General features: G+C 52.8%; 1 protein-coding gene across 4 annotated transcripts; it reads left to right on the forward strand.

Annotated features, from left to right (window-relative positions):
• The first annotated feature begins 5,641 nt into the window (after nt 1–5,641).
• On the forward strand, nt 5,642–21,459 carry IMPDH1 (inosine monophosphate dehydrogenase 1). Of its 4 annotated transcripts, none has more exons than XM_087821031.1 (16): nt 5,642–5,845; nt 9,797–9,895; nt 11,978–12,026; nt 13,957–14,058; nt 14,206–14,280; nt 14,585–14,791; nt 14,927–15,014; nt 15,844–16,043; nt 16,682–16,772; nt 17,016–17,111; nt 18,443–18,586; nt 18,698–18,842; nt 19,163–19,306; nt 19,435–19,518; nt 20,080–20,096; nt 20,715–21,459. In XM_087821031.1, the coding sequence occupies exons 1-16, from the start codon at nt 5,676–5,678 to the stop codon at nt 20,825–20,827; spliced, it is 1,824 nt and encodes a 607-aa protein (XP_087677157.1). In that variant the 5' UTR covers nt 5,642–5,675; the 3' UTR covers nt 20,828–21,459. The 4 variants fall into 4 exon arrangements, with proteins under 4 accessions (XP_087677157.1, XP_087677161.1, XP_087677158.1 ...); XM_087821035.1 differs by lacking the exon at nt 20,080–20,096 and adding an exon at nt 6,200–6,274 and having other exon boundaries at nt 9,794–9,895; nt 20,715–20,824; XM_087821032.1 differs by lacking the exon at nt 20,080–20,096 and having other exon boundaries at nt 20,715–20,824.
• The last annotated feature ends 1,939 nt before the right edge of the window (nt 21,460–23,398 follow it).

A 23,398-nucleotide genomic window follows, 5' to 3' on the forward strand; every position in this document is an offset into this window, starting at 1 on the left:
TCTCTTCTTTCAACTTCTATAACTCTCAGAGTTAGCATTACCCAGTCGCATGTAATTGCTTTATATCAGGGGTTCTCAACCTCAGCACCACTGACATTTTGAACTGGATAATTATTTGTTGTGAGTGGTTATTCTGTGCATTTTAGGATGTCCAGCAGCATTCCTGGCATCTACCCACTAGATGTCAGCAGTACCCCTCCAGTTGTGACCACCAAAAATGCCTCCAGACTTTGCTACAGAATTGCCCCAGTTGAGAACCATTACTTTCTTTATTATTTAGCTTTTAAAACATATATGGTTTTATTGATTTTAGAGAGAGAAGAAGAGAGAGGGGGAGGGAGAGAGAAACATCAATGTGAGAGAGAAACATCGATCAGCTGCTTCCCAAAAGCACCCTGACCAGGGATAGAGCCCAAAACCTGGGTATGTGCCCCGACCCGGAATCAACCTGGTGACTTTCGGTGCATGGGACTATGCTCAGCCAACTGAGCCACACCAGCCAGGGCTAGCTTTTAATATTTCATTTTCCTGGGTAGATTCTTTTGAATGTCCTAATGTGCCTGGCACACTGTTATTAATGTCATGTGCTCCATAACTACCTGTTGAACAAATCAATACATGCTTTTTCAATGTTCAAAAAGCACTAGTAGAAGTTGTTATTATAGCTAACTTTAGGCCTATGTTACACTTTTATGGGGTAGAGATATTCATATTTGTTCCTAAAAAGTCAGCCAGCTCTCTTCCCACAATCAAATCTTAGAAACAATAGTTAGCAAGAAACTATGCTATATCAACTGCAGAAAGTTTGTTACAATAAATGGAACCCACAACAAAAATATTTCCAACCTAAACTCCATGTATTTCAAATGATACTTTTTCAGATCAAAATCTGAATTATAAAATAATCTGAACCATCCTATGAAGTCCATTGCAATGGGCTATACCTTGTATTAGATTCTCTGCTAATACTGTTAGCTTCCCTACGAGGCAAGAGAACATGAGAATTACTAGGAAGGTTTTGAAAGGATCAAGCAATGGAGTAAACAAGTCTTACCTGGACACCACTAATCATCACTCTGACTGTGGACAAACTGCTTAACCTTCCTGAGCCTCAGTTTCCTTACTTGAGAAATAGGCATAAATAATGGGAAGTGGTGAGGATTCATAAGAAAAGTTTGCTAAATGCTTATCCTGACACATCCTACTCAGTGTTGGTCTCCCTGCCATTAGTTTTGGTCTAATACTGTGGTTATCCTTGCCTTTTCCTCCCTTCTACATTGTGGGTAACTCAAGGCCAAAAACTACCTAATTCCTCTTCGCACCCCTCGAACATTTAAGCACAGTGCCTTGCCCATAGAAGGTTTTCCATACATTTTTGATGAATGGACTATGCAGCTGACTTCAGGAAGTCTGGAAGGTGCATAATCTAGCACCTGGACTGTCCTCCACCCCTCAAATTTTTTTAAATGTTATTTATTGATATTTTTTTTGAGAGAAAGAGGAAGGGAGAGAGAGAAAGAAAGATCGATTTGTTGTTCCACTTATTTATGCATTCATTGGTTGCTTCTTGTATGTGCCCTGACCAGAGATTGAACCCACAACCTTGGCGTATGGGGATGAAGTTCTAACCAATTGAGTTACTCAGCCAGGGTTACCCCTCAGTTTTATAACTCCTGTATTAATTGTATCCTAATCCTATACATGTATTGATTCATATACTTTGTTTCAAGCTGGAAAAGCCTTTATACAAGATCTAATCCAATACTCTCATTTTTCAGATGATGAAACAGGCCCAGTGAGGATACAAAGGTCTTTCATGTACAAAAACCTGAAACAGTCCATTGCTTGCCTGTTTCAGGAAGATTAAATAGTTTTGGTTTAGTTTTGACTTCTTCAAATAGTTCCTTTAGACCACAGTTTCTCATTTTCAGTACCATTGACATTTGGGACTGGATAACTCTTTGTTGCAAAGGGCTGTCCTGTGCACTGTAGGATATTTAGTGACATGTCTGGAATATACCCACTCGCTAGATACCAGTAATATGCTTCCTTTGCCTTTAGTCATGACCATCAAAAATGCTCCCATGAGAACCACTGCTCTAGACATTACTACAGGTAAAATTCCTTCATATAAAATGCTGAAGCCCTCAGGTTATTCCATCGAAAAGTGATTATTTTAATGAATAGTTTGCTAGCAAATCTCATTTGTAGTCAACGAGCTCTGGAGAAAAGACAGTCACTCTATAGTGAGCACCAGGTCTCAATCAGGACTCTGGCCTCTCATTATGTGTCATTTATTTTCATATTCTGTCTACTTCTAGGGGCCTGAGAAGTAGAGCTTGACTCATTTCTTTCTCAGAACAACTGGCTGTGTATTGTGTGTTAACCATGAGTCTGGGCCATATGGAGGGGTGTCTTCCCCATCAGAGCCCTCCCCACATTGCCTTCTGAGTGCCTGCTTTTCTCTCAGCCTCAATGGACTTTAAGCCCCATGACAGCAGAGACAATGACTATCTTGTTCACTGTTGAACTCCCAGCATCTAGATGGCACATGGAAGGTACCCAGTAAAACTTTGTTGAATGAATATGTAATAGAAATTATATTAACCGTGGGTCAAAAGTGTAGAATTTAGCTACAGCTCACTTAGTTTACAATAATCATTACTTTGTTTATTAAGAGCCTACTATGAGCCAGGAACTTTATGTTCTCTCTGTAATGGCAAAGCAACCTTATGCGATAGCTATTATCAACTCCCATTTGAAAGATGAAGAAACTGAGGCTCAGAGAGAGTTAATGACTTATAGCAACAAGCCCAGATTTGGACCTACACTCAGCTAATTGCCGTCCTAGTCTCTTTGATAGGCTCTAGACCTCCCTGTTTAGTCAGAAACCTGTGTGTTAGCTCTTTTTGTGTATAGAATGAGTGGTTCTTGAATAGGGACAAGAAAAATGATTTTATCATTGTGTACAACTTAGATCTGTCCACCTTTGCCTCTTTGAGAGATCTGCAGGGACATGGAAATAATCTTGTTACACAAAATCATCTTAATTTATTCGGGCTGCTATAACAAAAATAGCAGACCGGTTGACTTAAACATTTACTTGTCACACTTCTGGAGGCTAGGATTTCCAAGATCAAGGCACTGGCAGATTCAATGTCTGGTTTGAGGTACGTCTTGGTTCATAGGTAATGTCCTTGCATGACAGAAGGGGCAAGGGAGCTCTCTGGGGTCTCTTTTATAAGGGTACTCCTCCCATTCACGAAGTCTCCATTCTCATGACCTAAGCACTTCCCAAAGGTCTCACCTCCAAATACCAACACACTGGGGATTAGGTTTTAACATAGGAATTGTGAAGGAACAGAAACATTACCGCAAAAATCTTGTCTAGAATGGCACTAACGGTGACAAGATTTCACATGGGACCCAGAGTCAGAGAAACTGTTTTAATCTTTATCTGGGGAGTGGGTGTATACATGTATAGGAAAAGGCCCCTGGCAGGATAAAATTTCAGATCTTGTCATTGGCCCTGGCAGGGTAGCTCAGCTGGTTACAGCATCGTCCCGATACGCCAAGGTTGCGGGTCTGACGCCTGGTCAGGGCACATATAAGAATCAACCAATGAATGCATAAGTAAGTGGAACAACAAATCTCTCTCTTCCTCTCTCTCTAAAAATCAATTTTAAAAACTTACCATTATATAAATTCAGTTTCTTTTGTTTTTTGATACTAAAGTTTATTTTTTCCATTAATTTCCTTTGTGAAATTGTTGCTGACCCATAACTCTGGTTCTTTGAAATGCCCCCCAGATTCTCAGGTTTCTGTTTTTGTTAATCCTCTCCTGAGGATATTTTTCCATTGATTTTAGATAAGAGTGGGAGGAAGGGAGGGAGAGACAGGGAGAGAGTGAGAAAGACACAGAAACATCAATGTGAGAGAGACATATCGATTGGTTGTCTCCTGCATACACCCCAACTGGGGCTGGGGATCAAACCTGCAACCCAGGTATGTGCCCTTGACCAGGAATCTAACTGCAACCCTTCAGGGGGCAGGCCAATGCTCTAACCACTGAGCAACATCAGCCAGGGCAGATTGTCAGTTTTTTAAAAAGTGCATGGTATAAGTGTTACCGGGAAGGGGACCTGGCCCTGAATGGGTCTGCCTAGGGCCAGCCCGGTAGTGTGTGGGTTCTTACAGGAAAAAATTTTACACGAGCCCAGATGAATGTTAGAGGGCATTTATTAAAGCTGGGGGCAGTAAGACAAGAAAGGGCTGGGGAAACGAGCCTAGGCTGGTCTGCTTTGGCTCACTAAGAAATCAAAGGAAAAAGGGGCCTTGGGGATAGGCTCAGGGATTTTGCCTGGAATGAACTACTATTACCCATTGTTGCCCTGGTTGCAAGCCTCCTGGGGTCCCTTAGAGTTTAGGAGATGCCTGCCTGTGGGGGAAGAAGGGAGGAGGGCATTCTCAGAGAGAGAACATGCACTGGACGTTTGTTTTGAGGGATTTTTAAAAGCTGGGCGTTTAGGGGAGGTCTTAGGGGAGGATCTCAATAGAATATTCATCAGTTTTATGCTGAGATATCAAAATGAGGTTTATTCTCCACTTTATCTGTCCTTAGGTGTGGTTGGCAAATGGCACTAATTGGATTTCTATCTGTCTCCCTGGGTAGGGTAATTTACACTATTTACCCTCTGGTTGCAGAGAAGTGCAAACCTTTTACTTCTAAGTGTCCCTGGTTTAGGCAAAATAGGAGTTACTAGATGGCTGCAAACTGCCGTTTAACTCTGTTTTGCTATTGTTTGTCCAGGCTAACCCTCAGGTCTCAAAAGAATTGTTAACTTTATCTACTGTCCTCTCAGGAAATGGCCTGAGGGCAAGGCCTCTTTTCCTTGCTACCTTTGCTAGGTGCTCAATCACTGGTCAACAATGATAACAACGACGAAATAGGAAAAGTGTGCTTTCCAGTCAGTAGGTGAACAAGTCTGAGCCCCTGTGCGCTCAGCCCCACTCCCTGGTTGTGGGGGACCTCAAACGAGGGCAGGTAAGGACTTTTCCTTAAGGAGCCTGCAGCCTTGTCTCTTCTTTCCTCAAGTAGTGGCAGGTAAGACTGAGAAAAATCTACTTTCGCCCCGTCTAAGGATGTCTGCTGAATAGGCAAGCAGGGCCTAGGCAAAGGGAGGTGGGTGGTCCGCTCCTATCTTGCCCTGGCGAGGGGGACCTGCCGCAGACCGTCCCCAGGCGCTGCAAAGCAGCCTGCTAACGTTTAACAGACAGAGGCACCCGCACAAAATGAGACCCTGTGCGCTCCTTTCCTCTCCTGGCTTTCCAGAGAAGGGGCCAGGAGAACCTGGAAGCTCGGGAAGGCTGGGTAGGCGCTGATTCCTGGATGGTAGAGACCAGCTGAGTCTGGGGAGCCGCTGGGAGGGCCGGCAGGAGCGCAGGGCCAGAGGGGAGCCCAGACGACTCAGGACCCCCCTCCCAGCCCAGCCCAGCCCCGCCCCGCCCCGCCCCTGCCCCGCCCCGGCACTTAAGCCCCGCCCCCGGACCGCAGGCCCCACCCTTGGGGCCCTGCTCCCTCCCCGGGATGCGGCTAAGCTGCGCTCACACCCCAGCTGGGGCCCGGGGAGCCTCCAGGCTGAGAGGCTCCCGCCTCCCCGAACCTTGGCCTCCGCATGGAGGGGCCGCTCACTCTGCCAGCCGGGTCGGGGACGCTCCCGCCGCCGCTGCAGGGAGGCGGAGCCGCCGCTGTTCCGGAGCCTGGAAGCCGGCAACACCCGGGACACGAGACGGTGGCGCAGCGGTCCAGCGCCCGCCTGCTGCAGGCCGGCTGCGAGCCCGAGAGGTGACGCCGGGGCTGAGCGCGCGGGACGCGTCCGGGGCGGGCGCGGCGGCGTGGCGGGGGAGGGGAGGGGTAGACCCCACCACCGCTGCGCTGCTACGGCCTCGACCTCCAACTTCCTGAAATCGAGCTCAGGCGCCGCGCACCAGCTTCGGCTGGGGAATGCAGGCGGACACTGTGCTAAGAGTTCGGTGCTGCGTTGCACCGGGTCGTAAATCCAAAAACGCTCCCCAAAATCTTAGCCCTGGATCAGACCTCGACTACACACCCGACGACACCTGGCCCAAGTGGCTTCACTTACGGGGGTTCAAACAGTGCTTGTTGGAGTCCCTGCCCAACTTGCTTACTCCTCCTTAGCTGTTTCCTCCTAGAACTATCTTTAGTCCTCCTACCGGCAGGTGTAGGTGTGCAGATGGATGGCCTTCTCAGAGCTCCGAGAGGACCCTGTCCCCTCCTCACCATTCACTGAGGTCTGATGAGGCTGCCAGCACAGCTCACCTCAGGGTCTCTCCTAAGGTTCAGAACCCACTCCTACCCTTAGTCTGCTGGGGTCTGTTAGGGTTATTGGAGGAAGAGTGGGAGTGTTGAGCTGGGCCGTGGGGCACTGGCTGAAAAGAAGACAGCAGCTAATCTCTGGATTGTATCACAGCTTGACATTCAATCCCACTGTCCTTCCGGTCCAGAGGATTTGGACTTCTTTCTCTGTCCCATCTGTTGGTGCTCAGCAGCTTGGGGAGGTGACCTGGAAGCTGGGTTTGAGGGTGGGGGGCAGTCTGGGGGAATTAGCCCTGCAGCTCTGCCCAGGGCCTGGCTGATTATGTAAGAACTTTTAATCGCTTAAGGGGTGCTGGGGGAAGTCTGGCCCCTCCTGCCCTGGTAGGCTGCCTCTCTAGAATTGATTCAGGTTTGGGCAACCCCATCCTTCCTCCCACCCTACAAATCCAGCTACTGGGGGCTCAGGGTCCAGGGTGATAGAGGCCACAGGATGCGAGGGAGTTGGCTGGAGCACCTGGGGCATGATGGAGGCAGTGCCTTGACTAGAGCAGGTATTGCGAAGGCATCCTATCAGAGCTCGGACCAGGCCCGCATAGGAGCATCCCTTATCTGCCTCTAGGGGCCATCTCTACCCCACCCCAGGCTCCAAAGAGCCTGTGTAAAACCTGAGCCTCAGGCCTGTGGTATAATGGGATTCAAAACCTGTTGGCTAGACCTCTATCTGCTGTCACTGGCTTAGAGCTGTGAGAAGAGGACAGGGCTCCATGAGAAGTCCTGAGTTTGAGGTCAGAGTTATTGCTCTCTGGCTTGCAGTTGGCCTAGCCATGTTCCCTGTCCCAGCTTAACAATGCCAATGTTGTTATTTCCCACCCCCAACTCACCCTAAAAATGTTTTGAAGTCTTGTCCATTCAAACAGCCCAGACCAGACAGACCTGCGGGCTCCCTGCACGGACCTTGGTGTCCAGCTAGAACACTAGACCCCCCCCCCCCAGAAGGGGCTTAGCCCTGCTCTCCTGCCCTGCTGCCTTCACAGCTGCTAGGTAGGGAGGCTCAGGGGACCAACAGCCCTTCCTTGGGCTGAGGAGGCCTACTGGTTGCCTGGGTGTCTCCTCCCTGTGGAGGAAGCAGCTAGGGAAGATCAGGAAGAGGGAGGAGGAAGGGGTGTGTGGATTAACAGTCTCTGGAAAAGGACAGCCTAACTCTCGGCTGAGCCCAGCAGCTTAGAGTAATGAGGAGCCCTGACATATGTCAAAGCAGGAGGGGGTGTAGGGCTGTGAGGTCTGTTGTCACCAGGAAAGGGACCCTCTTCACAATTCAGCCTAGAAGCCTCCTCCCCTCGGTTCAAGTTCTAGGCTTGGGCACATGTCACTAGAGATGGCAGAACCCAGCTGCTATCTTGGACTCTAGCCCTGGTGGAACCCTAAATAGTACCCTAGCTATTTCTGATCCATGCTGTAGGGGACAGTGACCCAGAGCAGGTTCCTTAGAGACCCAGAGAGATCACATGTACAGCCCATGCAATCTGCCTGCAGTGCCATTACCCAGCATGCTGTTACTCTGAACAGCCAATGTGGTTTCTCTGGCTGGCCTCACCACTCTGCTCCAAGTGACCAGTAAAAGGTCCTAGTGCTGGTCCCCTCAGGATAACTCCCCTCCCCCATATGGCACATGCCTTCTGGATGGGTTTATAAGAGCTGAGAAATCAGAAGTGCTCCCCAGGTGTCCATGGCAAGCTAGCCTCAGTAAAGAACCCCAGCCTGCCAGCTCCCTTCCTACCAATGCCAGAGGGCCTTCAGAGGCCTCCAAGGAGGGCTCCACCGGTGGGGAGGGTCTGTGATGTCCCAGTCCTCCCCAGTAAGAGGAAAGAGGACTGCGGAAATCTATGAACTCCTCCAGCACCTCCCAGTCGCAAAGCCCTAACTCTGTGGGAAGCCTCCCCTCCCCTCTGCACACAGATGGAACAGTCGGTGTTTTCCTGGTAGGGTGTGTGGGGGGGTCTTCATTGGGGGAGGCTGGGCATCCCAGGGAGCCTCCCCTGGGCCTTTCTGCCATCACAGTGGTAAACAAGCCCAGATTCCCAGGGCTGAGGAGGAAGGGAGGGAGTACCACAGGCATCCACCTTGCCAGGGAGAGGACTGTGTCTCTGCCCAGCCTTTCACCTCACCAAGAAGTGAGCTGTGGGGCCACAGGAGGAGAAGGGGGAACAGCAGAGTTCAGTGGGGGAATCTACTCTCTGGCTTTGGTCAGGGAGTAGCATTAGCAGTCTGGTTACCTAACAGGGAAGAGTCTTCCCCCTGCCACATCATCTCCCCCAATGTGAATCAATTTGCTCTCTAATCTTTCTGACCCTATGTAGGAATCTGGGTCTTGCTGGACCCATAGGACCAAACTTCTGCTTTGGCTAATTCTCAAAATTTCTTTAGCCTTTGTTCTAATTCGTATGCATATTTACCTACCTAAGCCAAGCCTGTGATCCTTCCTTTTCTTCCTGGCACACTAACCTCCCAAATGAAAACACATTTCTTCCTCTGGTATCCATACCACTTTCTGAGCTGGGGATAGGATGTCAGACTGAAGCTTTGCACAGGAGTCGGAGGCAGTACCCCCCACCTCTTTACTTTCTGAATTGTAGGTTTTGCACCTCTAAAGTGGGGATGCCTAATAATTGGCAATGTAATGGATTGTAGAGTGAATGTGATCATTTATGAAAAATGCCTTGCAAACTGCAGAGGGCTTCAAGGCCACCCAAAGGTCAGGGAGTGTTATTGTTAAGATTGCCCTCCCTCTAGGAATGATGTTGGGGTTGGGGAAGGTGGGGCAGGCTACACTGCAGGGAGGGTGCAACCTCAAACCCCTGTGCGTTGGGGAGCTGTTGGCCTAGGCCTAGGCGGTTCCTCAGGACTCAGGACTTTGGGCCATAGCCTTGGGAAAAACAAACCGTGTTAGAGGTACCCCTGGGGGTGTGGAGTAGGACCAGGGGAGACTCAGGCGGTGGAGGCCAGGTGGACTGGGGTGGCCCAGGCTAGGAACGCGCCTGGGGCCCCGCTGCAGAGCGCCTGGGAGGCGGGACCGGGAGCGGCGGAGGGGGCGTGTCCGGGCCTGGCTCAGCCCCCTCCCCCTTTGGACTCGCACCTCCAACCCCGGTCCTGGGGGCCACTGGGGGCGGCCCAGGTTGTGTGCGTGCGCGCGCACAGCGGCCGCGGGGCCGGGCTCTGCCGTGCCCTTTGTGCGGCGCGGGGCGGAGGCGGGGGACTCCGGGGGAAGGGCGGGCGGAGAGGGCGGCGCCCCGGGCCAGCCGGGCAGCTGCCGCAGCCCCCGCCCCCGGCCGGCCGGCCCGCGGCAGCGGCGTGGCGGCGGCGTCAGCAGCGGGAGCAGCAGCAGCGGGAGCAGCAGCAGCAGCAGCAGCAGCGGGGCGGCCCGCACGGGTGTTTATGTCGGGTCGCGGTGTCTCTCGGCAGCATGGCGGATTACCTGATCAGCGGCGGCACCGGCTACGTGCCCGAGGATGGGCTCACGGCGCAGCAGCTCTTCGCCAACGCCGACGGGCTCACCTACAAGTAAGCGCGGGGGCCTCGGCCCCATATGGGCGAGCGAACCGACGCGCCGCGATCCTCCGACTCCGGCCCTGCACGTGCACCGCTCCCCCTTCGGTGACAGCCGCATTCCCGGCCCGATACGAGTGACACGGGCAGGAGTGGGAGTGGGGAGGGCCGGGTGTGGGGAGGAAGGCGGCCCGTCCCGAGAGCAAACAGCAGACGGACGTGGCACAGCCACCTCGCGGCCCTAGGTGCCATATCCCGTTTCTGGCTAGATCCGGGTCCTACCTGGCCCCCTCCCCCTCTCATGGGCATATTGGCGGCACGGAGGGGCCTTGGGGGGTGTGGGAACATGAGATGTGGGAGTTATGGAGACTTTTCCCAGACCTTGGTCCAGGACATCCTCTCACTGTCTCGCAGGGTCGCCAGGAAGGCAGAGAGGGCCTGGAGACCAGCTCAGATAGCTGCTTGGGTGTTGCCCCCAGGAGAGGCCCAGCTGGATAGTTGGGATGTCTCCTTTTTTTCCATTGACAAGCCCTCTTTACACTTGTGCCCCTGCCGGCCCACAGGTTAGCACTACTGTCCCCCTGGGAATGATTATTCCGTGACTGCCGCCCCCAAGGCCAGTCCACATGGGCTTTTGGAGATCAAGACTTTTCTATTTGCCTCTGGCTTAGTTTGTTTCTCCGTGGGCCCTGGGCCAGTTGTCCTGTGGGCTGCAGGCCTGGCACTAGCTCTCCTACTGGCTGCAGGACTGTGTCCGTGCCAGGAAGGAGCATCAGAACCTTGGGTCTGAGGTGGAGTGGGGATGCTGGCCAGCCAGGAGCACCCCTGCCCTGTCTCCTGCCAGTCCCTGCTCTTGCCTGTAAGCGCTCCGTGGGGCAGGCAGTTTCCCTAGACACCAAGTGTCTCTCCACCTGCCTGCCCATAGCTGGGGCATGGGCCAGGTGAGGGTTGTATGTAATACCTAGAAAATGTCAGGGCCCACACTCTTGCATTTCTTCTCCAGCCTGTAAGTGAGCCACAGAGCCTCTTTACTGTGCAGAAAGAAGGGCTGCTATGGGTCAGAGGCAGTTAAGATTCTTCATTTCTTTGGCAGTCTTTGGGGGGGGGGGGGGTATCTTTTTGATATATTTTTCTTTGGAGCCTGCCAAAGAAACTCCCTAGGGAAATTTCTAGAAGTTGCTTTTGGCCTTGGGGCAGGTTAAAGACCCCACCCCGCCCATTTACCCTGTTGCTTTTCCTTCCTGTGCTCCAGTGCCTACTGCTTTGCTTAGTCAGTTTGGGAGTGTTCCTGGTGTGGGGGGATTGAGCCCATCGGGGCCCCTGGGCTGTGGCACTGTGCTTTGCCATACCTGTGCAGGCCTGCACTCCCCTTCTGGGGTTTGCTGTGGCCCATTCTAGTGTTGGCAGCTGCCATGCTTTGGCTGGGCCCCAGGGTTCTGGTCCTAACTGTAAGGCCCTGTCCTCCCCTTTCTGATCTCAGGCCATGCCTGTTGGTTGCTTTAGTTCAACTGGGAAACACTTAAACCAATGCCTGCTCTGTCAGAACACTCCCTGCCTGCACTCAGCCCCTGGGGTCTCTGGAGCTGTTCGGAAACCTGTGTGACTGAGCAGCCCTGACACTTGGCTGTGTGCAGTTTGTCCTGTGTTGTGTGGTGCTCATATCAATTTAGAACACTTCTAAAATTGTTCTCAGGTTCATTCCTGTTGACTTATTGTCTCCCTCTATCAAGATGGGGAAGTTTTCAAGAGCAGGCAGTGTATCTGCCTTATGTGGCATCATGGGAACTTCTAGGTTACTTGACAAGCTCTGAGCCCTGGAGGCAATGGACACTTTGGGCCAACTCCCTTGGTTGCGCCCCAGGTACATAGGCCTTTCGCTGCCTTTATTTGTAGCTCTCTGAGCTGGAATCAGCAAGATCCTAGTGAGGGGCACAAGACTGGTTCAGCCCTAAAGGGGCAGCAAGGGACCAGACTGCCAGCAAGGGGCAGTCTCTGCCCTTTTCCCTACCTCCATGCTTCCTCCCCTGGCATGGCAGCCCTGCCCCTTTCAGGTGCCCCTTTTCAACCAGTAACACACTCACTTTTCTCTCTTCATAGTGACTTCCTGATTCTCCCAGGATTCATAGACTTCATAGCTGATGAGGTGGTGAGTATCTCTTCTGATTTCTTGCTGAAGGGTGGGGTGTGGGGAGACTTTTCTTGGGAATGTGGTGGCTGTAGCCTTTATTGCTGCCAGAGAAGCTGCCACAGTGCAGTGGGTTATGCTTAATGGATCAGAGGCAGCGGTGGGGATTCAGGGGTATCCTGAATGGTGGGCCTGGCCCAGGGCCAGAAGGCTCTCTGTCACTGACAGAGCCTGCCATGTGGTTCAAAACGGAAGGGGGTGGGCGTGCATGTGGCTGTCTTATTACCGTAGACTGGAAGGATTGGGTTTTGTCTGAAATGCTGAGCAAGGACATGACAGAAGCCAGTAAAATTATGGAGACTTCGAATGACGTAGACAGACTTGTTCACGGATCCAAATATACAAGAACTGGAAAGAGTGTTTGAAGAAGTTAGATTTTTGACAACTGCAAGGAAACACAGTGCCTTGCTTACCTCAGGAGCTCAGCTATAAGCCAAGTGAATGAATATCCTTTACATAATTAACATATGGTGAACTTACAGAATGGGAGGGTTAGTGCTGATGGATGTAAGTCAGTTCACGGAAAAGTTAGATTATTTTATGATGAATTCATACACGCTGAAAAACTTGTTCCTCTTGTCGCTGTTGTCACTGATATTTACTTAGGTCTAATTCTCATGAAAGGCCAGCGGGCTTGAGTGTGCCTGGATCACTTGACCCTAGGGAAGTGTAGGTCTAGCCTGTGTAGCCAGCGCTGACCCAAACAGATTTTTAGGGGGAAATTTGGTGTATTTTGGATATTTGCCTTATGACAGCAATAAGGAAGTCTTCATGGTTCAGCTGTTCAGTGTAACAAAGTTTAACAACCACCCTGGCTTTGTGACAGACCCTGGGGATGGTGCTAGGAAGAGCGGGATAAAAAAGATCCCTGTGGGTCTGAGGGTCTCCTGTCCTGTGGCCCCTGTCAGGAAGGCTGTGGCTCTTTTGTGGTGTGATTGGAGAGGAGGAGGAATTTTCTAGACTGTGGATCCAGGGTTCTGAATAGGGTCTGTAGATGGACTTCAGGGGCCTGTGAATCTCCAAAAATCTTTATACCAAAGTCTCTGTCTGAGTGTTTTGGGGTCTAGGATCCGTAGCTGTTGGCCTGAATCTCATGATCTGGCCCTACCTCCCATTCATAGCCAGATACCTCCCAAATGTATACTTGCGGTCCTGACCTTTCCTTGAGCTACAGTCCCTTAGTCACTTACTTTCCTGGATGCTTAAAGACTCCTTCCCATGCCTCCCCCCTTCCAGTCACCAGCATCTCCTGCCTGGACCTGTCAGCAGTCTCCTTGGCGGTCCCCTTGCCTCAGGCTTTGTCACCTAGGATCCATTCTCCACATTGGAGCCCGAGTGACCTCTTTAAAACATAAGTCAGATGTGTCTCTCCTCTGCCTGTGACCTCGGCAGTGGCTTCTCATCTCAGAATCTAATCTAAGTTCCTCCCCCTGGCTTTCAAGGCTACGCTTCATTGCTCCCACCTTGCCTCACACCTCATTGGCCTCTGCCTCTCTCACTTCCCTCTACTCCACTTACCTTTTTCATTCTTAAATACACCTTGGCTGGTTTCACAAACAGCTCCTGCTGCCTAGAATGGTAGTCCCTCAGACTTTCATTCGCTGCTGTTTGTCATCTCCTAGGAAAGAGGCTTCCCTGACCACCACATCTCTCTTCCAGGGCTCTCTTTGCCTCTTCCTTTTCTTTCAAGCCTTCATCCTGACTGAAATAATTTTATACATGTGTTTCGTGCCTGTTTTCTACTTCAAAGTAGAATTTAAACCCTGGGAGAGATAGCAGGGGCCTCATCCACCTTGTTTACTGCTGCATTCCCAGGCCCCGCCTGGTGCTGGGTAAATGTTTGCTGAGTGAATGATAAAACTCCTCACATAGGCTGTGCCTTCTTCCTCAGGACCTGACTTCAGCTCTGACTCGGAAGATCACATTGAAGACACCGCTGATCTCCTCCCCAATGGACACTGTGACAGAGGCTGACATGGCTATCGCTATGGCTGTGAGTTGGGCACCTAGGTTGGGACCCCAGGGTTGAGGGGACTGAATAGGGTGGGCTGGCAGCAGGAAGAATTGGGATCAGAGGTTGGATTTTTGGAGTGAGGAGGGGTGGGCCCCTGGCTCTGACCATGCTTGCCTTCCACCCCAGCTGATGGGCGGAATTGGTTTCATTCACCACAACTGCACTCCAGAGTTCCAGGCCAATGAAGTGCGGAAGGTGAAGGCAAGTACTAGGCCCGTCCCCAGAAAGAAAGTGCCACCTGGTGGTCCCCAACTCACAGACCTCAGCCTCCCTTGCCAGCCCTGCAGGCTGGTGCATTCCCTAGCTGACTGCTGTGGGGTCTTGTCTGCCCTTCTGCACAATGTGGGCATAGGGCCCAGCCCTCACTTACCACTGGTCCCTCACCCCATGGAGGACCCTGACTCCTCTGTGGCATGGCCAGGACACCCTCTCCTCCCCTGTGGCCAGGCTGTATACCACCTCAGGCTTTCTTCCAGCCTTTTCCTCCCCCTGTCTCTGCCCACAGAAATTTGAACAGGGCTTTATCACAGACCCCGTGGTGCTGAGCCCCTCGCACACCGTGGGCGACGTGCTGGAGGCCAAGATTCGGCATGGCTTCTCTGGCATCCCCATCACTGAAACAGGCACCATGGGTAGCAAGCTGGTGGGCATCGTCACCTCCCGAGACATTGACTTTCTTGCAGAGAAGGACCACACCACCCTCCTCAGTGAGGTACCTGTAGGGCAGGGAAAGTGTGGCTGGGGCAGAGAGAGGACCCCAAGGTGTCTGTGACCAGGGACCAGAGGGAGGTCTGGCTCCCTTCTCTCTCACCTGCCAACTTGCAGGCAAATGTTCCTGGCCCCACAGGTGATGACACTGCGGAATGAGCTGGTGGTGGCTCCAGCAGGTGTGACATTGAAAGAGGCAAATGAGATCCTGCAGCTCAGCAAGAAAGGTACCAGGGAGTAGGCAGAAAACTCAAGACTTTACTCCCCCTGCCTGGCTTCCTGTACCCCAGCTTCCCCTGTTCCTTCACAGCCTTACAGGTTGTCCCAGCAACCAGACTGGGACATGGGGAAGGTTTGGATACCCCAGGCTGGCGCATGATTTCTGAGGTCCTTTTCTTGGCTTAACAAAAGCCTGTCCCTTGTTCAGTATCTTCACAGTATGTATCAAAAAAATAAAACTAGTCCTGTGAAATGTTCATCATGAAAAAAGGGTTCCGTGGTCTTATAAATCTGAAAAATGCTCTTCTCTATATTCCCCACCTTGCATAAAGAAGTGTACATTAGCTTATTAAAGGTTCTGAGAAGTCCTGAAGTTAAATATATTTGACATTGGCACTGTTGATATAATATCCATTAAGTCCCATAGGGAGACACTGGGACATGCTTCCCTGGCCCATACTGGATTGTTCTCTGGGGGTGGTAGTGTACAGGGCACATGTTCCTCCCTGAAGGACAGCCTCACATTTGTGCCCTAGCTAGGAGTTTTTGACCACTGTGGCCTGTGGCCCAGCAGGTGAAAGGCTGCCAGTGCTCAGGGGCTGCCCACCTCAGCCTGGCCAGGCCACAGGGCAGGAAGAGCTCCAGGAACCCACTTGACTGCAAGGTTTCTTTGCTTCCTGTACCTTGGGAAGAAGCCTAGGTCCCTAGGAGCGCTTCCTGGGTGGGTGCTGTCACCTAGTGGCTGGTTTGGATATGTTAGTGGAATTTCACTTGGTCTACCCCACTCCCCAGCCCCCAAAAGCTGCTCCTTCATCTCCTCTCTGCATTCCTCCTCAGGAAAGCTGCCCATTGTCAATGATCGCGATGAGCTAGTGGCGATCATTGCCCGCACCGACCTGAAGAAGAACCGGGACTACCCCCTAGCCTCCAAGGATTCCCACAAGCAACTGCTGTGCGGGGCGGCTGTGGGCACCCGCGAGGACGACAAATACCGCCTGGACCTGCTCACCCAGGCGGGCACCGATGTCATAGTGCTGGTACAGGCATCGCCCCGGAGCCGGAGTGGTTCAGTAGAGTAGAGGCTTAGGAAGATCCAGGTTCGCCTCTAATTAAGCCTGGAGTCAGAATTAGGAGGGTCAGTGGTACTCTGACAGCTAAGACCAACTGTGGGCCCCTCTGAGGGTCTTCTGGGCTGCTCAGAAGTTCACTCTAATGGTTATAGCTCGCATTCATGGGCAACCTCCCACTTGCCAGGCCCTGCACTAAGACCCCTATGTCTCATTCAATCCTCCCAATAGTCCCCTGAAGTACAGTTACCATGCCCCTTGTCAGATGAAGAAAGGGAGGCTGAAAAGGTTAACTACTTTCATTTGGTTAGTGAGTTGGTAGGAACTGGATAGGCTCTGGGCAGCCTTGCTGTGAGGACCAGTCTGTCAGTAGATGTGAAAGGGCTTTGTCTGCTCTGAAACTATACATTAATGGTCTAACCTTTTGGGGAAAGCAGGTTCCTTTGAGAATCAGCTGAGAGCTGTCAGGTGTCTTCCCAGAAAAAAAAAGAAGAACATTTTCACAATGTTTTTTATACAATTTCAGGAGTTTGTCCACTCAGGAGTCCCTCCCCCAGGGAGGACGCTCAGCTGTCACAGCTTAAGCTGTCCTGTCCCCCTCCTCTCAGGACTCATCTCAAGGGAACTCTGAGTATCAGATTGCCATGGTGCACTATATCAAGAAGAAGTATCCCCACCTCCAGGTGATTGGGGGGAATGGTGAGTGTGGAGCCCCCTCTCACCCCTGGCCCTTGCCCCCTCACTGTGTAACTTCCTGTCCTTTAGCATCCCAAGGTGATGGTATCATCTCTACATTGGGGCTAGGGGGCTGAATGAATGGGCTTTGGTTATTTAGGTGGGGGCAGAGCTAGACTGGGGTCCCAGGGAGCACCAGGGCAGGGCAGGGGCATCCCACCCTCATACTGTTCCTTTTCTCCGGCCACTACCCCCTCCACCCCCCAGTGGTGACAGCAGCTCAGGCCAAGAATCTGATTGATGCTGGCGTGGACGGGCTGCGTGTGGGCATGGGCTGTGGCTCCATCTGCATCACCCAAGAAGGTGGGTGTCAGTAGAAGAGTGACTGCCACTTAGAACAGGCCACTGGTCTTCCACAGGCCCCAGGCCTCACTCCCGTCCCATCGATACATGCTGAGTGCTTGCTCTGCCAGGTCCCTCCCTGGGATGGTGGGTTCAGGGGTGATCCGGGCTCAGACTCTGCCTGCCTGGCCCACGGGCTTGAGGGGAGACACATGTAAGATGAGGTTACTGAGAGTTTTAGGTGTGTGCCAACCTGCTTCTCAGATTCTGGTTAAGGAGAGCCCCCACCCAGAGGTCCAAGGCTGGTGTGAATACTTCTCTGAGATGCTTGTTGGAAGCTTGCTCAGGTTTTGGATTAGCTTTGTGACAAGGCAGATACTTAAGACATGGAGATAGCTTGTCCTTAAACGTCTAAGGATATATACTTTATCACCATGTGGTGCTAGCTAGGGAGGGTTTCCACTCAGTCACAAGGCCCGTTTGCAGGGTAGATACCCAAACATGAGAAGGGGGAGAGTGGGACCCTGACCATGTGTCCCCATGTGGTTGAGGGGTGCTCCCTGGAGGCTGGTGTCTGACTTGGCCTGAGGGTATGGATCTGGCCCCTCTAGTGAGGATCATTTCTCCAGAACACTGAGTGATCAATTTGGGCTTTTCTACCCAAAACATCTCCCTTTCTGGTCTTCAGAGCCTCTGCTTTTAAGTTTCTACCCTTCACCCTAGATGACCACTGTGGTGAAACATGGGCCTTCCATTCAGTCACTAAACGAATACTAGTTGAATGCCTGCTGTTTGTCAGGCACTGTTCTAAGCCTTGGGATACAATAGGGACGAAACAAAAGACCCCTCTGGAGAAGGCCTCTTCCCTTCTTTATCCTGCCTGGCATCCATCCCTACATAAGTGCTGGTTCCTTTTTACTCCCACTTAAAACCTCACACTTAAGGACCTTGGACAATTAAACTTAACAAAAGGAAGGCAATATCTCAAATAAGGCCATGAGTACCCCAGTAATAGGCTTTGCAAATGAAAGCCTCAAAGGGGAACTTGTATATGGAGAGAGGTGAGGCTGGGGACCACCAGGCCTGAGTGTGCCAATGTGGGGGGTGCAATACTCTGAAGGCCAGTACTGACCCCTCCCCCATAAGAACTCCCCATAGTGCTGTCATGGGTGGGGTGGTCTGGGTCTTTAGAGTGATTATCACCATAGTGTTATTTGCTGCCACCTGTCGTCCCTCAGAAACAGCATCTTCCAGCCCTGTCCCTTTTCCCAAGGTAGGGCACAAGTAGAAAGGGGCCCGTCCTTGGCCCCTCTGTTGCCTTTGACATCTCTGTCTTGTGTCCCCTTCTGCAGTGATGGCCTGTGGCCGGCCTCAGGGCACTGCCGTGTATAAGGTGGCTGAGTATGCTCGGCGCTTTGGGGTGCCAGTCATAGCTGATGGTGGCATCCAGACCGTGGGGCATGTGGTCAAGGCCCTAGCCCTTGGAGCATCCACAGGTAAGGGGGCCTGCTGGGGACTGGGCAGGCCAGTGGGGGGCTGGGAGCTGGGTGGGGGCATTTGGAGGGCCATGGGCTAGAGGCAATGACCCCACTCTCTCACCACTGCAGTGATGATGGGCTCCCTGCTGGCTGCCACCACAGAGGCCCCTGGCGAGTACTTCTTCTCCGATGGGGTGAGGCTCAAGAAGTACCGGGGCATGGGTTCCTTGGATGCCATGGAGAAGAGCAGCAGCAGCCAGAAACGATACTTCAGGTGCTCTGCCCCTGAGCCCTGGCCCCAGGCAGAACAGCCCACAATCCTTAAAGGGGCCATACATGCCTTTGATTTCCTAAGATGGCACCGACTCTCCATATTATATTTCTGGAAACTGAGTCACAGGGCACAAGTAGCAGACCTGGGACAGTACCTGGGCCTTCTGGCTCAGAATCCATGCTTTTTTTATGCTTTGGCCCAGGGAGTGGCTGCTTTGGGGGTTCTTCTGGGTGGTATCCCCTCTGTTGGTGCCCTTGAGATGTGGCATGGGGGTCCCTGGCCATGGGCTACCTGGCTCAGGCTCCCTGCTCTCTATACAGTGAGGGGGATAAGGTGAAGGTCCCACAGGGCGTATCAGGTTCCATCCAGGACAAAGGCTCCATTCAGAAGTTTGTGCCCTACCTCATAGCGGGGATCCAGCATGGCTGCCAGGATATTGGTGCCCGGAGCCTGTCTGTCCTGCGGTGAGTGCTGTGACTAGGAGGGGTAGCAGGTGGGTGGCACCTGGGAGGCTCTTGGCTGCCCTACCCTCTCTTCCTTTCTCTTCCCCCCCCCCTTGGTGCCCTGACCTGCTCCATCGACCTGCCTTCAGGTCCATGATGTACTCAGGAGAGCTCAAGTTTGAGAAGCGGACCATGTCTGCCCAGATTGAGGGTGGCGTCCACGGCCTGCACTCGTAAGTCTGTTGGCTTCCTTGCCTCAGCTGGCTGGCACTGGGTCAGGCAGGTGGGGCTGTGGTTCAGAGGCTGAGCTGAGGTTTCAGGGACCCCATGGACCATCTGAACCAGGGATGGATGCTGCTGCAGGATGTCCCCATCACCCTTTTCCTACAGGGCCCAACCCACCCTTGAACACTGTCCTTTAGCCCCTAGGCAGGCAGACCCCTCTCCTCCCCTTGGGCATTTCCCCCCATCCCAGCAGAGCACAGAAGATGTAGCCAATAGCCCCTCCTAGGCTCCCATCCTTTGCTTCTTTAGAAGCTTGGTGGCTGGTGGCAAGAGCTGGCATTGTTGGGTTCTTGCTGGTGGTGGCCCCAGGCAGGCAGCTAGAGTCCTTTGGTGGGGAGCAGGACAGAGAGACAGATGCCAGGGCCAGCGCTGGGGCAACCTTGGGTGGGGGCAGTGCTAGTCGGCAGCAGTAGTAGCAGGCATGTGGCCCCGCCTGGTCGAGAGGGCCTGGCCCCCCAGGCACAGGCGGGCATCTAACCTGTGTCTCTTTCTGCCCCATCCTCCTATAGCTATACCTTTCTGCCGTGTAAGTAACTGCGCTGCCCGGGCCAAGTGTAGAGTAGAGCAGGGGCACTTTGGGTTGGACCTGGTCTGGGAGTGGGGAGGAGGGACACTGAACTGGGGGTGGCACTGGAGTGTGATCATGGGACATGGACCCTAGGACTAGCACCTTGGTGGGGACAGCCAGCAGTGGCTCCTCATCCAGCAGAAACATCTCCTTCTGGAGTACAGAGATGTTCCTGACCACAGGCCTGAGGCTACCCTGTCTTGGACTGGATGCAGTGACCACAGGGGGCTTAGGCCACTGTATGTGCAGGGGTGGGGTGGAGACTTGGGCAGCAGAGGTTCAGTTTGATCTGAGCTTGCTCTGTAAGGATGAGCCATGCCTTCCTAAACTCTCCACCCCAGTTGAGGACAGCCTGGACCTGGAGCATGGCTGTCTCTGGACCTGGGGAGGACCGAGGCACAGGGCCTGCTCTTTCCCCTCTCTCTTCCCCCATGGCTGAGAGGCAGGGGCTTCTGCAGTTCACTGCCTCTTTCTTCTGGGGGCCACCTGGCACCCTTGGGCCTGTACAGGGGGATCGGGGAAGGGAGCAGGGTCCACACTCCCACTTTCAGTTTCTCTCTTGCCTTGTCCCCACAGTTACGAGAAGCGGCTGTACTGAGGATGGCGGTGGAAGCCGTGGTGGAGGCCGCGGTGGCAGAGGGGATATGCCCCAGGGTCCCCCTTTAGGCACAGCCTCCCTCCATAACTGAGCAGTCCACAGATTTGCACTATGGGTTCCCCAGCTTCTTTCAAGGGAGAGAGGAGGGGAGGGCCTGAGGCCCTCTGCTAGGCATCCCTGGCAGTCAAGACTGCTCCTGAGGCCTGGCTGCCTTGGGAGCCTCACCCCTCCTGCCGGGTTCCCCCTTCAGTCCCCCCTGAGCCCACCAACCTGGGCTCTCAGGCCCCTGCGCCTGTCTCAGGTCTTTCTCGCTGCAGCCTGCTCTGGCCTGGCTCCCTCCCCTGGGACAGTTGGCCCCTCCTGGCATCTCCTGTAGGGTACCTCCCTCCCCACCCCAGAAATGGTGCTCTCCTCGCCCTGCCTCTGGCTCCTTCCTGGGATGCTGCCCCTTGAGCCATGGGGTACTTCTGGGCTCCTGACCTAGGCCAGAGGGAGGTCTCTGCCCCCTTCCCCTGGCCCTAGGCTATGTGCTCCTCAGGCCACTCCCCCTGTCCTCCACCCTGGGAGGAGGCAGCCCATCATTCTTGACTCACTATCATCCCCAGGTATTCCATGCCTGCCCTCTCCTCTCAGCTGCAGTTGAAGGCTTTAACTTTGCACACTTTGGGTCACAGTTACATCATTGTATATTAAATAATCTGAATAAATCAAGAGGCCGCAACACCTCTGCCATCCTATCTTTGTCCTTTGTCCACTGGGCAGCTGGCCCCCATCCTGCTGACGAGCTGGAGCTCAGAGTCCCATCAGAGCCAGGCTACGGGGTGGCAGGCCCAGCCTCACCAGGAAGGTGCTTAGGGTGCTGTGGTACTCCAGGTACTGCTGGTACAGGTGGGCCACATGGTGGGAAGTCTCCCAGACTTGCTGCCACCCGTTCAGTAGCTTGTGCACACAGGCAGTGTTACAGAGGGGGTCATTGAGGTTGTAGAAGATTGGCATTGGGGGCCTCATCGCGGATGCCAGAAAGGATCCATCGCAGCCTCACAACACTGAATGGTGCAGCCTGGCACAGGTGGAATTAGAGCATGGCTGTGACCCTGACCATCAGGCCTAGAGCCTCGGTCTCATCAGCTGAGACACACCTGTGGGTACCAGGTAGAGGAGATTAGCTCAGGACCCACCTGCCAACCTCAAACCCTTCCTGGTGGGACAGCCCTGACACATGGGATGCTGAATATCCCTAGAGTTTGGGGTCCTGGGACATTCACATTTTCTTTCTCTGACTCTGTTGTTATAACAGCTGTCCTACTGAAGTACACACACCACTCAGGGCAGAAGCAAGGAAGATAGCCTGGGGTATTCTTGTGTTGGGAATGAGCAGAGATTGCAGAAGGCCCTTGTTCCTAGTGAGGCCCTGGGAACTTTCCCATGTCAGGAACCGCACCATGTGTTAGACCTGTGGGGTCAGACCCAACTTGGGCTCAGCAACCTCGGTACTTGAGTTCTCGCTACGAAAGATTTCAGAGCCAAGACTCAATCTATAAGTGAAGGTTTATTTGTAAAATCATAGAGGCAGAAGAAGTAATTCTTAGAAGAAATGGGCTTAGGGAACAATTTGTAGAGGCAAAGGAAGGGCCCTTGGACCTTGGGAGTGAGGGAGCTAATGGTAACTTGCCTGGGAAGAAGGAGAGGGGAGAGGAAAGTGTGCTGGGTCCTCGGTCCTAGGGTTTTAAGGGTGAAGATTTTAGGGGTGGTTGCAGGGGAAGACCTTAATAGAATATTCAGCAGCTTTCCTGGTGTCCTTTCAGGATCTAGGTCTCCACTGATTGCTTGGCCACCAGGGCAGGGGTCATTATTCCATGCAGCTGGTCCTCGGGCCAGCTCTGGTGTTACTTGTCTGGTTTTGCTGCTTTTTGGGGCCTGGAGCTGAAATACAACTGAGGCCTCTAGGAAGGAAAGGTCAGGGTGTCCAAACCACAAGACAAGTGATATGCTAGGGGACTAAAGGTCACCCTGGGGGTGAGGTCCCACCCTACAATTGTCCTTTGCTAGGCATCCAGGGCTTTCTGCTCTGGTGACCTTCTGTACCTGGCCTGTCATCCTTGCTCTGCTCATGTCTGACTGCCCACCACAGCTGCAGGGAGGGGCTTCCTCAGCCCACACTTGGCATGCCACGCCAGTACCTGCCCTCCTCCAGGCCCTTCCTGAATGAGCCACTTGGTCTGGGGGCAGCCTTTCATGTGGCACTTTCCAGCTTTGTGGCATCATCAGGGATGAGAAGGAAAGACCTAGATGGCAGGACTGTTGGGTGAGTTCAGAGCTGGTTCAACAACTGGAGTTGTTGCAAGGTGACTGGGTCATTGAGTCCTCAGAGGCTTTGTACCCTGGAGTCTGTGTCCTTTGTGAGCTCCTAGGGTCCAACATGACCTAGCTGGGTGGGAGGAGGATGCCTGGAGACCAGGGTAAAAGATGAAAGGGAAAGGACCAAAATGAGGCCACGTTCCATGGTTTGTCTTGCACATTGATTTACCAAAACCATACAGGAAACAGCTTGACCAACAACTGAGATGCAAAAGATCTAAGGGTTTTTAGAGAAATGCCATGTTAATGCATCAAGGATGTGAGTGCATCAAAGGGAGTATTTTCCTTTTGAACTAGACCTAAT

The sequence above is a fragment of the Miniopterus natalensis genome, chromosome 10 (genome assembly GCF_054644295.1).
Source record: "Miniopterus natalensis isolate mMinNat1 chromosome 10, mMinNat1.hap1, whole genome shotgun sequence".
Taxonomy (NCBI): Eukaryota; Metazoa; Chordata; class Mammalia; order Chiroptera; family Miniopteridae; genus Miniopterus; species Miniopterus natalensis.

Coding starts and splice junctions, on each gene's coding strand:
- IMPDH1 (XM_087821031.1), top strand. CDS start 5,676: ATGGAGGGGCCGCTCACTCTGCCAGCCGGGTCGGGGACGCTCCCGCCG. Junction 16,044..16,681: donor GCACCGATGTCATAGTGCTG/GTACAGGCATCG, acceptor CCCTCCTCTCAG/GACTCATCTCAAGGGAACTC. Junction 17,112..18,442: donor CATCTGCATCACCCAAGAAG/GTGGGTGTCAGT, acceptor CCCCTTCTGCAG/TGATGGCCTGTGGCCGGCCT.